This window comes from Malurus melanocephalus, unplaced genomic scaffold (genome assembly GCF_030028575.1).
Source record: "Malurus melanocephalus ecotype Western Australia unplaced genomic scaffold, MMel_1.1 scaffold_496, whole genome shotgun sequence".
In the NCBI taxonomy this organism is placed as follows: domain Eukaryota; kingdom Metazoa; phylum Chordata; class Aves; order Passeriformes; family Maluridae; genus Malurus; species Malurus melanocephalus.
Genome location: NW_026623728.1, coordinates 27,296 through 40,480, shown reverse-complemented (window position 1 = coordinate 40,480; position 13,185 = coordinate 27,296). Strand labels below are relative to the sequence as shown.

General features: G+C 47.6%; 1 protein-coding gene across 2 annotated transcripts in view; it reads left to right on the top strand.

Moving 5' to 3' along the window:
- The window catches only part of LOC130582466 (KAT8 regulatory NSL complex subunit 1-like), a 19,113-nt gene extending 7,371 nt beyond the window's left edge, over positions 1-11,742 (top strand). The window contains exons 1-2 of one of the 2 annotated variants that reach the window (XM_057381184.1): positions 29-393; positions 10,343-11,742. In XM_057381184.1, coding sequence (XP_057237167.1) covers positions 10,426-11,715 — 1,290 coding nt within the window. In that variant the 5' untranslated portion in view covers positions 29-393; positions 10,343-10,425 and the 3' untranslated portion in view covers positions 11,716-11,742. Of the gene's footprint in view, positions 1-28; positions 394-10,342 lie in introns of those variants that run through there. The other variant, XM_057381185.1, reaches the window with a different exon arrangement.
- The last annotated feature ends 1,443 nt before the right edge of the window (positions 11,743-13,185 follow it).

Below are 13,185 nucleotides of genomic sequence, written 5' to 3'. Positions count from 1 at the left end.
CCCCGGTGCATTCTCCGGCTGACGGGAGGGGGAGGGCAGGGAAGGAGCCCGGCCGCCATTTTCGAGCCGCGCCGCCGCCGCGCTCGCCCGGAGCAGGGGGGGACCGGGCGCGCCGACGAGAAGCGCCGCAGCGCCCGCTCCGCCCCAACGCTCCGACCCGGGGGCGGGGGGGCCCCGCTCCCCCCCTCCCCCCCCACCCCCAGCACTGCGGCCGCCGAGGGAGACGGCCGAGCCCATCCCCCGTTCCGCCGGGGCGGGCGGGGGGGGCGCCGGGGGTGGCGGCGCCGCGGCTGCCGCCCCTCGTCCCGGGGGGGCCCGGTTGGTTTGTTTGCGAACTGCGCCCGTTTCGCCGCGGCCGAGCCCGCCCGGACCGCGCTCGCCGCTCGTCACGTGGTAGGTGCCGCTCGCCCCGCGCCCGCCGCCCAGCCCCGCGCACGTCACACCGCCCGCACCGCCCCTTAAAGGGGAGCCCCAGTCCCGCTGCTGCGATCTGCACCACGAGCAGCAAATAGCTCCAGCGGGACCCAGCAAGGGAACACGCAACCCAGCCCCAGACTCCGCCGCCGCCCCTCGGCTCGGCCTGCCGCGCCCCGCCGGGCCCCGCCGCCGCCGCGCCCCAACTTCTGCGAGCCCCCCCTTCCCTGCCCTTCCCCTCCCCGGTGCGGCGGAAAGTGCGGGGGTCGCGGCGGGAGAGCCGCCCCGCACCCCCCCGCCCGCCGCCCCCGGTGCTGCGGCTCCCCGGGGCGGGGGGGGAGCGGCGCGGGCGGGGGGCGGCGGCGCCACTTTAAATTGAAATTCCGTTCCCGGGGGTCCCGCAGGGTCGGGTCGGGGCCTCTCACGTGGCCGCTGCCCCCGGGGAGGGGAAGGGACGGGAAGGAGGAAGGGGGGGCACCGTTCCCTAACCTGGTGGGAAAAAGGGGGGCTAGGGTGGGGGGGGTACACGCGAAGTTTTAAAAGTAAACAGAAAAAAAAAAATTAAATTGCATAACCTCAAATCTTGCAAAACGCGTGGAGGGAGCAGGTCCCGCGGCCCCAAATCCGCCTGGAAAATAGGAGCGGAGCGGTGCCGGTAATCCCGGTGGGCTGTCACCGGCGGGAGCCGTGTCACCGGGTGCTCTCCCTGCTCCCGGGGTGCACAATAGCGTCATTTTCCAGGTGGCTGCGAGCTCCAAAACCATTTCTCTGTATTTACTTTCCGGCCGCATATTTTTGTACATTATTTATTTCGAACCGGCCCTGCGGATCCAAAATTATTTTCCCCAAAACAAGCTGGAGGAGTCCGGCTATCCTGAAATGCTTTCCGTGATCCCTACGTGTGTTTACTTCCATCACGGGATTAGCATCTTCCAGTGCTTGMTTACAGAGAAATTTCCATCATTTGGGCTGTGAGTGGGGGTCATGCAGAAGGAAAAATAAAGCAGCTAAATATAGTGAGAACTAACCTTATTTTCTCCCCAAAAATCAGACCCACCTTCCAAACCGAGGTGTCATCTCTCCTCTCCTTAAATTTGTGTGCAGGTGGAGCTGAAGGCAGGCACTCCATAGATTATATTCCCTGTTATGTAAAATGCACTTGAATGACAAACTGTAGTTTTCCATGAAACCGGTCAGGATATGGGAGGAACTGCAGGTTTTTTATTTGTTTTGACTGACCATTATATTTTGAACTGGTTTGGGCCACGGCCGTGTTGGTGGTTACATCATGTCATGTGTTGTGTACAGGGTGCTTTGTGCCTCTAAAAATAAGGTGAGGAAAAAGCCCGTTTCTCCGAGGTGGGAAAGTCGGGGAGGACTCCAGTGTGGGTCGGTCCCGCTGACAACGGGGGGACAAAATGTTCTGGGGGGGTGGTTAAGGTGTGACGTGTGGCTGTGTGTGCCACCGAACCTCTGCCGCGTTCTGCTGGCAATCCAGGCATCTGTTTGTGTACGAGCGTTTTCTCTTCAAAACCATATTTGTCCTTTTTATAGCCTTTGTTTTCATGGAGGAACCTCTGATGCTCTTCCCTGCTTTAGCGTATCCTCTTGGATTTCCATTCTGGCACGGGARCAGCGACGCTGCTCAAGCTGATTATATATATAATTTTTTTTTTTTCTTTAATTGAGAAGTCAGCAGCCTTTTAAATCAGCGGAGGGGGCGGTGAAGCAGAGTCGGCCCGGGGGCAGTGAAGGAGAGGCTGGGGAAGCCCCGGTTTAGTGCTGGGACCGGGCTTAGAGCTGGCTTTGCCTTGCAGAGGTGTCGGCCTTCGCCCGCCCTCGCACACCAGATATGGGCGGCTTGGCTTTTGGCGCGGGAGGGATGGGGATGGTATTTCTTTTTTTTTTTTTTTTTTCCCCCTGTAGCCACACTGCCAAGGTAGCACAGCTGTGTGGGGCTTAATGGATTGATATGCTGCAGGAGCAGTTAATTGTGGAACTTGGTTGTGGTACTGTTATAGCTGATTTGTAATGATTTAGCAATGAGGATGACTTGTGTTCTCTCGTCAGAGGTGATAAAGCAGCAGATGACCGGGCAGATGTGGCTGTGGGTTTCTCTTACGTCTTTTTTTCCCCTCTTTTTCCTTTTGTTTGTTTTTTTTTTTTTTTTTTTTTTTTTTTTTTTTTTTTTTTTTTTTTTTTTTTTTTTTTTTTTTTTTTTTTTTTTAGTCTCATTTGCTCTCAGAGATCATCTGGTAACTGGAGAACTGGTGAGATTCTGACATCATGCAAGGCAGGGATGAAAACTGAGCGATTCTGTGACCAAAGTCACTTCCTTTTGCCCTGTTTATAACTTATGTTTTGGTGAAGGCCACTGCYATTATCTAATAAACGCCCAGAACAAAGACTCTCTCTGGAGTTCTAGCACTCCACCCTTCYCTGCTTGGGCTGCACTCACTGCCTGTCCTTAGGAACCTCAAAAGGCTTTTCCAGGGAGGATGAAACTCAGTGGACAGCGAGGTAAAGATAAGGCCTGAGGATTCTTAGGCTCAACCTCAGGGAAAGGGTAAAAGCTTGGGGAGTGGGAGAAAGGGCAAGCAGCACATATTTTGATTTATGGACCTTCCCCCATCCCCTTTAATATAATTTTTCTCTTCTGGAAAATTACCTTTTTTCTGGGACCATTTTCTGAGAGTTGGTCARTGCTATCTCAGCCCACACCCAAACAGCACCTGATTTTGCATTTTTTGTTTGTTTTTTCACTGGACTATGAGAGAAACAGGTGGGCCAACTTAGGCCTAAAYGGGAATTTAATTCCTGGAAGGGTCTCAGGTGGATCACGTAGCGATGAGACCAAATAGTGAGTAAGTTCTGCACGCCTGCCTCTCCTCACAATGTTTATCTTTCCATTAAACAGAGCTCTRAGCACTGGGCAGTTGCAATGGCAGGTGATCTGAGAAGCACCGTTTCCGTTGCTGCATTTTATAAATACCATGTCCCTGCTCATGACTTCCAGGAATACAATRTCTATCGGGAGTGAAAAGCAGCAAAGTCTCGATTTGAAAATCCTTCCCTGTAAACAGGAGTTTGGCTGCATGTTTGAGGATGCAGTTTTCTGTGACAAATCGTTTAAATTGGAATAAAASCTTTCTGTTCTTTCTCAGCTGGGTCAGGAGTTGTCATACCCAAATCAGCAAGAGTCTGAGTGATGCAGGACTCGAGTAAACATAATTCCATTAAACCCTTTGCATGTCCTCATCGGCCCGAGTTCAGAGCTGTGTTTTTGGGAGGGGAGATTTTGGATAAGGTCTCGTTCAGGTTTTTTTAAGAAAGTTATAAAACCAGTCTGGATCTCCCCTGCCATGAGGTGCAGCCAGCAGGTGACTGCCTGAGTTTAGAGAGTGAGACAAATGGAGAAATGGGATATGTTAATAGTTGGGAAGACTTAATTCTGGAGAGCAGAGTTTTGACAGTGCAGTATCTGAATTTAGTGATGAAACTGTGCTGTTTATGTGATAAAATGRGCAAAAAAGGTAACAGAATGGCATMTCGAGAGGAGAAATTATAGTAGCTCCCAGCCTGAACAGGCCTCATCCTCATCTGTGCCTGAGTTAATATCTTGCCAAAAACTTTTTTTCTTTCCAGATGTAGTGGAAAGAAAAGTTTAATTGAAATATATATCTCTGTATTGGGAGCTGCTTCAGGCCTCAGAGGCCGTAGCAGAAGGTGGACTTTAAAGATTTCTCATTTTCAGCTCCCAAACGTTGGGAAACATCTCTCTGAAATCTTTATAACTTCCTGTCAAGGTCTGCAGCGACAGAGGATGTGATAGCAAGGTTACTGTGAAGTTGCTTTGCACTAAATGAGGAAGAGCAAACCCAGCTCAGGCTGTAATTACAGCCCGTAAAAAAGAACCTGTGATGTGTGAGTGAACATCACCTTTTATTAAACGAGTGTCTCTGCTCTGGAGTTCTTGTCACCGTGTTTTCATTTGCTGCCATGGCAGTCTTGGTGGGCTGTGCTCTCTCCTCAGATCTGAGGAGCAGGAAAAGCTGAGATGTGCAGTCAGCTGAGCMCTCGTGTGATGGGGAGCTGAGTTCTGAACTCAGTCAGAATAAAGTTATAAAATTTGGCTGCCARATTGGGCAGGGATCTGGTGATTTGGAACACTTAATTCTGCTCCTGTCTGGGCTGTCATTTCCTCTTGAGGACATAGCTGGTTATCCCAAAGCACTCCAAAGGACTTCCTGTAGTGGCAGTCAATGCCTCCTAAATATTAAGTGTAAAATATGAAATATTAAGGTGGTGCCACTTTACAGGGCAGGAGAATGTTAAAAAGTTTTGGGAACAGTTATATGTTTTTGAGCAAAGGTGGGTATGACTGCACCTAGTGAATGAAAATGTGTCTTTAAAATTAAAAGGCAATYCTGTTTTTTGTTTAACTTGCTCCCTGAGTCCTGAGTTCAGTTTTTCATATTTCCTGGGCAACTTGCCCAGAATATGCGAAAGGAAAACAAAATCTTTCTGATACTGGATGGGGGAGACCTGGATTTCACAATTAAAGYTTTTTAAAGTTTTATTTTATTTTTTACTTYTCTCTCTGATGGGCTGCTGCTTTCTGCAGGTGTCCCATTGTTGCTTTTTGAACCACATTTCTTGTGATTTGATCTGAACTGCAACTTTGTTTTGAAGAGTAACTTAACAGCAATGGGTATTTTTATGTCCCGCCACTTAATTTTCCAGGTGAAGGCATTCTTGCTTTTAATTATTTGCCTTTCCTTATTTTTTTGTGGGGAAATGACAGTTAATCTTGCTCTTTGGGTTCTGTTTTTCTTTTTGACATCATATTGATGAAACCTCCTTTACCTCAGATGATGCAATTGTTTTGGTTTATTTCTATCCAGTGAGAATTCACAGGCATAGGAGAGAATTATTCTTGCAGAAGGAGATCTCAGACTTGACCAAACCCTGCCAGTCATGTGGACAAGAAAGTGGAAACAGCATCTTTTATTTAATCTTGAGGGCTTCTCTTTGGAAAAAAGTAAAAGTGGAGCTCTGTAGTATTTCTGGGATATTCTTACTATTAAAATTCTTATTTTTTCTAGGGAGATTAGGTGCGAGTCTGTAGTGTTAATGGATGTGGAATGTACTTGTGTGTGTATTGTAAAAATCTATGGTTCTTGTGTATGTTCTTAACCTTTTTTTTAATTAATATTAACAAAAAAAGATCTGTTTCCCAAATGTGGGTCATTGCAAGCACACAATCTGCACGTGATAACTGGCTTATCAATAAGGTGATCGTCCTGTACTTGCCTGTCACGTTTCCTTAATTAAAGCTTTGAGAGTTGCTTCTCATGTAAATCCCTTTCTAAATTGGTAAACACCTGTCTTACAACTATAAAATGTTTAAAGGTGATAACACAARGCACATAGAGGATTTGTTATTGCACGATAGTTGTAACTTTGGTAGATGGACTGGGAGGATGTGGAAAATATCTGTAGTGCTCAGGGAGTTGTGTGTTGTTACCTGCTGAGGTTAGAAGCACAGATGATGTGTTTTACTTRCAAAATGAAGTGTAGAGGGATCTTATTTTAGCAAGTTCAGGGGTTTTTTGTGTGCTTTGTTTTGGTTTTTTGACTGAAGCGCATTTGTAACCACACGAATTCAAGAGCTGGCTGCTGTTGTAGTGGGGGAGGAGAGGGGAAGTGGGAATGGGTATAATACTCACTTCCTTCAGGGTAACTTTGCTTTTATTGCTTCTAAAAGCACCTTTATGTACATCAGGAAATGGGTGTTGGGGAGGACAAAGCTTTGGGCTGGAGGAGTTTCAGGGTGCAGTAGTGCAGGAATTTGGGATAATGTCAGGGATTTTAGCTGTAATCCAGAGAAMTATCTATGTGAGGTGGATGTGTGTGTGACCAAGCAGTGCAGGGAGGGGTGGAGGGCAGTGGTGATGGAGCCGGGTGGGTGCTTTGGTGACCACGGTTGGGTTGATGTCTGATGGGAGCATGGACAGCCCTTCCAGAGGGAAACTGGAGTGGGTTTAGGCAGGTACCTCCTGTGTCCAGTGCTCAGAACTCCCCTGATCTTCTCACACACCTCACTGGAAGCACAATGCCTGGTTTCTCCCCATGAAACTTTCCATGGAGAATTCTGAGAGCCAAAACTTGCTATGTTCTTTTTGAGCTGATTTTCTGTGGTATTGCACAAAATCACATGCTTGAAAACCCCGTTCTCCTTTCAAGGTCTGATTGTAAAATGGTTTTTTAGAAGCAGAGGATGTTGAATAAGTYAGCACGCTGGGGGATTGTTTTCAGGGGTGTCATGACCTGAGGGCTGCTCTGGTATAGTGTGACTGGGTGTGTTCCTCTTGCCTCCTCTGTCTTCCCATTGCTGCCTGGGCTTTATTCCCACTCTACCCTCTGTTCTATGTTCCAAAAGTTTGAGCGTTGGTGAATCCCCCTGAGGAGCCCTGGTGCCTCTGCTGCCTCTGTGGCCTCCTGTGCACTCCTGGGGAGCGAGGGAAGATGGGGAGTTACGGTTACCCTGGTTTTACCTGCTCGCTGCAKCCTTTCATCTTGGCTCTGTTAATTACTGCTAACTGCTCTGGCAGTGCTCTACTTCTAAAGAAAAGGAAGAGCTTTCATTGTTCATTCACTACTAGCTCCAGACACACTGTAAACACCACCTTGGCCTTGCAGATGCAGCTCCTCTTGGATCTTCCCAGGTGAAGTCCAGCACAAGGGTTKTGCCACAGTTGCTGAAGGCAGGGCTGGAGYTGGGCTGTGCTGGTGGAACTGGAGCAGTGTCCAGTTATTCTGGCAGTTCTSTACCAGCAGGACTTGTGCTGGAGGAGAAGCCTCTTGGTCTCACGCGTGTCACCTTGAGTGCTGGGAATTGTAGACCCTTGGCAAGGAAACAGTGAAAAAAGGGACCTGTGGGTGCTCACGTGGGTCTGCTAATATTGGTGGGTGACAGACGTGTGGTAGAATTTGTTTGGGTCCCAGGAGCAGACAAAGATGGGGGATAATCCTGGGAATTATTGTCAGACTTAACAGAACAGTCTAAAAGTTCCTATGACTGTGTGAATGACCTTCCCGTTCTATGACCTTTCCTTTTCTTTGTTCTCTTTCCTCAGAGATGCCTTAACACCTTCTCTCCTCTACTTCCCTCTTAGGAAGAAATTCCTGATAAGTGTAMTACAGCTTTAATAACAACCCAGACTTATAAACAGAGGGAGGGAACATGCTTACAAAYGTTCCTTAATGTTTTTTCCAGAGGTTGCTCATAAAAGTAGAGATCTAATTCAGTTTTAGAAAAGCCAGTACTGTCCAGCACATAGAGAGTTTAAAAGAACTTAAATAAAATTTTTTAAAAATAGACCAAATAACTTTTAGAGGTCATCTTTAAGCTACTAGAACAAAGCCTTATTCTTAGGRGAGGCTTTCCAGGCTTCCAAAATATTTTAAATGCTGTCCACCCAACGAAAAGTGGAGCCAAGGAGTCTTGCAGTAGCTTAGCAGGAGGATTTTCCGTTTTCAAGTGCGTTTGCTAACCCGGAGGAAAAGGCAGTGTCGAAGTTTTGCTTCCGTTTTCTACTTCTGTTAATTTGATAACCTCTAGAATTGTCTTCAGCCTGGGCAAACTGACTGGCTGCAGTGAAGCACAGTTATGTTCATGAAGAGTTTTCTGCTCTTTTTGCAGCTGGGTTTTTCCGGAACCGCTCGTGGCATCTCAGGGTAACTGTGGTGGAGAGCCCTGACCCAGAGTYCCCTCTGTAGGGAAACCCACACATTTCTGCAGAACTGGGATCTTGTTAGGGACAGTCATTCCCAGTATGTGTGTGTCTCTAGTGAAGCTCTTGGAAGGAGGCTGGAGTGGAGGAAGTCTTTATTCTGCCAGTCTTCCTCCCTCCTTTCCCAAGGGTGTCTTAGCTACAAGTGCAAAGTTCCCTGCAAGTTCCTTTTTATTTTTTTTCTTTCTTCCCTGAATAGGCATGTTCAGTTTTTATTTATGGACCCAAATGCTGACTAGAAGCCATTTTCAGTGAGTGTGGCCAAAACTTTTAGGTATGCAGATCCTTTTTTAGTAAGGACAAGGTGTAGTTGATTATAAAATCACATACGTTGGGGGCTTGGGAAGCCTGAACCCACCTCCAGCATCTCACATAATTCTTGTTGCCACATTTTTTTTTAAATGGGCTATTTTTTTCAGTGTATCCTTCCTTCCCTGTCTCCTCCTGTCACCTAACTGGATTTTGTGGGGAGTGAGTTGGAAAGGGTGTTAGCAAGGTGCTGTACCTGGGTCRGGACAAACCTCAGGATCAATCCTGGCTGGAGCATGAACAGATTGAGAGCAGCCCTGGGGAGAAGGATGCTGGGAGAAAGCTGGATGTGACAAATCCCAAAAAACCCCCATGCCCTTTGCTGGTTCCTGAGCGTGGGCAGCAGGGGAGGAGGGTGRAGCTAGATGAGATTGAAGATCCTTTCCAACCCAAACCATTTCGGGATTCTGGGACTGGGTTGTATTTTGGGCCTGGTGAGGGGCTGGCCAGCTGATCAATGTATGTATTCATTGGAAACCACACAGAGCAAATAATTTTGAGCCTTCCCTCTGTGGAAATATGGTTTTGTTTCTCTTAACTCATCTCTGACTTTTCACAAAAAATCAGGTTTTATTACTTAGATTTTCAGCTTTGATGTCTTTCTGGTCCCTGTTGTGGAGAAACACATGGACCTGATGCTGGGGAGCAATTGGATGAGCCCAAAAACAAGACTGGTTGTGAAATTCTCCTTGTTAAACATATTAAAACTTTAGATACTCCTTGCTTTTCCTGTAAAGTGGTGCATTAATTTGGTCATTGGGGTGTGTTAATGAACAGCTACAACAAGCTTATGCAAATTTATGTGAAATTAGAGGATTGGCATATCAGGCAAGAGATCAGGGCAACTTTTTATTATTAAGTTGACATTGAAATATTTTATGAAGATGCTAAATAACTTCAGCAGTAAAAGGAAAATCAAGTAACTGTTTCACTGGCAGCACAGCCTGTGCTGTGGGTTATTTGATGCACTTAAAAAAGGCATTTAAGAACACTGACACTTCTAGTGGTAAGGGAAGTGTGTGAATGACCAGAAACTCGAAGGTGGGTGGGAAAAGGTTGCAGTGTAGAGAAACGAAGGGTCTTCAGTTATTTCTCTGGTTTGCTCTAGTTGAGCTAAACCCAGGCTTGCTCTGACAGTCAGTGTAGAGCTGCTCTGTGTGTGTGTGTGGGTTAATCTTTATCCATGCTCTTGAAAGAGAAATGGGAATTGCTAACGCTGGAAATCACCTGGCTCATTCAGAAATGTACTTCTGGGAAAGTAGGTTTCATATACACCAGGGAAGCGACTTTGTTGAAATCCAAGTTTCAGGGAATCGGTGGGGTTTCTTCAGCCACTGGGAGTTTAAGCATGTGGAGATTTGTTCCCCTCAAGCCCTGTCTGTGTTAGGTGTTATAGTCAAATTTGTCATTTTTAACACTCCTGAGCTGGCAGYAGCAGCACTGAAAGCTATTTCATAGGAGCAGCTCAGGGATTTTAATGATGAAGTTGGCGAGCTGCTGGCATTGAGGAATAGGAGCATCCAGGGCWGGAGCTTTCATGGAGGCCTGGAATGGTTCTGGTGCGCTCATGGATAAACTGAAAGACGGGAATAGTAGTTACAGACAGCCATTAACTTTGGGAGGTCCTGAGGACCGGGTTGTGTGTTCCTGCCTCTGTTYTCAGCTGCCTGGTGCCCGCCTGGCYCYGCTRAGGGGGAGGAGGCTGCGCTCAACGCCGCGCTTGCGCAAGCGTCGCGTCCGAGTCTCGCTGCCGTTGTCCGAAGTGTTTGATTTATTTCCTCCAAGTGCTGTGCCTGACTGTGTCTTTTCCCTTCCCTGTGCAGGCTGCCCTCGGGAGCGGCAGTGGGAGGCAGTGGAGCTGGCCTCGGCARCGGGAGAGGCTGGACTTCCCGTGTCTCTGTGCTGAATGGCTGCGATGGCGCCCGCTCTCACTGACGCAGCAGCTGAAGCTCACCACATCCGATTCAAGCTGGCTCCCCCGTCCTCCACCTTGTCGCCTGGCAGTGCCGAGAGCAACGGCAACGCCAACAACATCCTCCTGGCTGCCAACGGCACCAAAAGGAAAGCCATTGCTCCGGAGGATCCCAGTCTAGATTTCCGAAACAAACCTMCGAAGGAGGAGCTGGGCAAGCTGCAGCCGCTAGTGGCCTCTTATCTCTGCTCGGATGTAACATCTGTCTCTTCAAAAGAGCCTCTGAAGCTGCAAGGAGTCTTCAACAAGCAGACAGTCCTTAAATCTCACTCTCTCTTATCTCAGTCCTTCTTGAAAACAAGTGATCTGTTGGGGAGGCAACCAGTGTTGGAATTCACTTTGGAGAATCTAAAAACAATGAGTACTAATAGCCAGCCACCYCTCCCGCAAGCGCCTGTGAATGGCTTGGCCAAGAAATTGGCCAAAAGTACCAATTCAGACCATGAAAACTCTAGTTCTCTGAATGGTGGGAAGTGTGCTCCTCCTTCTGCTGCCCTCCAGACTGTTGATTATAATACAGGAGGTTCTGAATTAGGGGACTTGAAGACCGGGTTGACCAATTGCACTCTTCCACATAGAAGCCTTGATGCAGAGCACGCACCTCCCTTTAGCAATAATAGCACTGCAAATAAATCTTCCCTTAATTCCACAGAGCAGCAGTGGGTGCTCGAGGGCGGCAGCGGGGAGACACGGGTGCCCGGTGTCGGGAGCAGTAAGTTGGAAGAGCAGAAACCTTCTGTGTCTGCTGGTCACCACAGCGCTCTCGAYTCCGAGATGAGGACGAGGGCTCTGCTGAGACGTCAGGCGGACATCGAGAGCCGAGCCCGGCGGCTGCAGAAGCGTTTGCAGGTGGTGCAGGCRAAGCAGGTGGAGAGACACATCCAGCAGCAGTTGGGTGGCTTCTTGGAGAAAACGCTGAGCAAGCTTCCTGCTTTGGACCCGCTGAGGCATCGGAGCCAACTGATGTTGACCAGAAAAGCAGAAGCAGCCTTGAGGAAAGCTGCGAGTGAGACAGTTACTTCAGAAGGCCTGAGCAACTTTCTGAAGAGCGATTCGATATCGGAGGAACTGGAGAGATTCACRGCCAGTGGCATGGCCAACTTGAGATCCAGTGAGCAGGCGTTTGACTCGGATGTCACTGACAGCAGCTCTGGGGGAGAGTCGGACGTTGAAGAAGAAGAACTGACCAAAGCAGACCCAGAACAACCCCAYGTACCACTGTAAGTAGCGCTGGTTTCATTCCGGGGAGCGAGGTGGAAGGTGGCAGATGGAAATACGGCTTTTGTAGAAACGCTAAATTTTGGATGGTCTTAGATCAAAGAGTTGTTAGAACTGGTGTGGTGTGATTTTCAGCACGTGCAGCACTGAAGATAAAATTCCTCATGCATACTGGAAATAGTCTTTGGTGTTTGTGGAGCAGCAAGTCCTGGAAATATTGGCTGSCTGGCAGTGGTGTGAGCTGCAGATACAAACCTGGAATGCCATTAGCGGTTCCCTCCAGGATGCTTTGGTCTTGTCTCCTGAAATGAAATGTTTGTTGTTTTACAGTGGGAATATTAGTTGTAAACCTGTTGTGTAAAGTAAGGCCAGTCTGAATCTTGTGCAGCTGACAGCATATTTGTGATTGCAGAATTATTTTATTTGTTAAATGAACTGCCRGAAAACAAAATGCTCTGAAAGGATTTGGCTCAAGTGCCAGCATAAGTGTGAAGTGAGTGTGTTCTCTTCTTGAATCTGGGAAATTATTGCTGGGAATTTTCTTCCTCTCTGTAAGTTGCATTAAGTGATGACAGCAGCTTCGTAATTATGTTGTTAACTGGATGCTGTTTGCATTAAGTATTAAATGTCAGTTTGTGTGTGGAGGAGGGAGATCTTTCTCAAGGCAAAAGGTCTTGAGACAGGTCAGGGAAGAAGGGAGGTTTTTCTTCCAAACCCAGAATTTTCCCTGGGAGTGCATACCACAGTATTTTRCACAAATCTCTTAAAAGGCCATATTCTGTGTCTAGTCTGTGTGAAATCTTGCTTGCATCAGTAGATGATCTCTTCCACCCTGATGGACCTATTGAACCGAGACCTCAGTCTGTGAAGTATCGCTATGGTCGACAAAAAGCTCCCTGCAGCAGGCACAGGGGCCCTGGCTGGAATTTCCATCCAGGCTGGAAATAGTCACCAGGACTTTTGCATTCCTGTGCTGTCCTGGGATTGTTCAGGTCTCTCTGGAGAAATAACTGAATGGATTTGGATACCTGTTGTGTAGAGAGTGTTAGTGGCTGATTGAGGGCTGTGTGACACAGATTTTACTGAGCTGGGTGGATGTGAGCAGTGGGCACTTGGTAACTTCGGCATCCTCTGAGAACACACTCACRTAGATGAGTGCTGATAACCAGATGTTGCAGCTCTTGAATATCAAATTCCAGTTAAATGTCACATTGTGTTTTGGGATGGTGGCACAGGATGAATTTGTGCATGTGAAGTCCTAAATGTGGCTTGAGTTTGGGTTTCTCCCAGTGCAAAGCTGGTAGCTAGCTCATCATCTGATCTCTCCTGAGTGAACATAAAGGGGTTCTTGTGCTTTTAGAAACAAGAGTTTATTCCTATTTTATAACATCCAMGAACTCCCTTTTGGGATTAGTAGTAGAATTGCATTTATAAGTCTTGTAGTAGTTATTGGAAGAGACATTTGATTAAAAATCT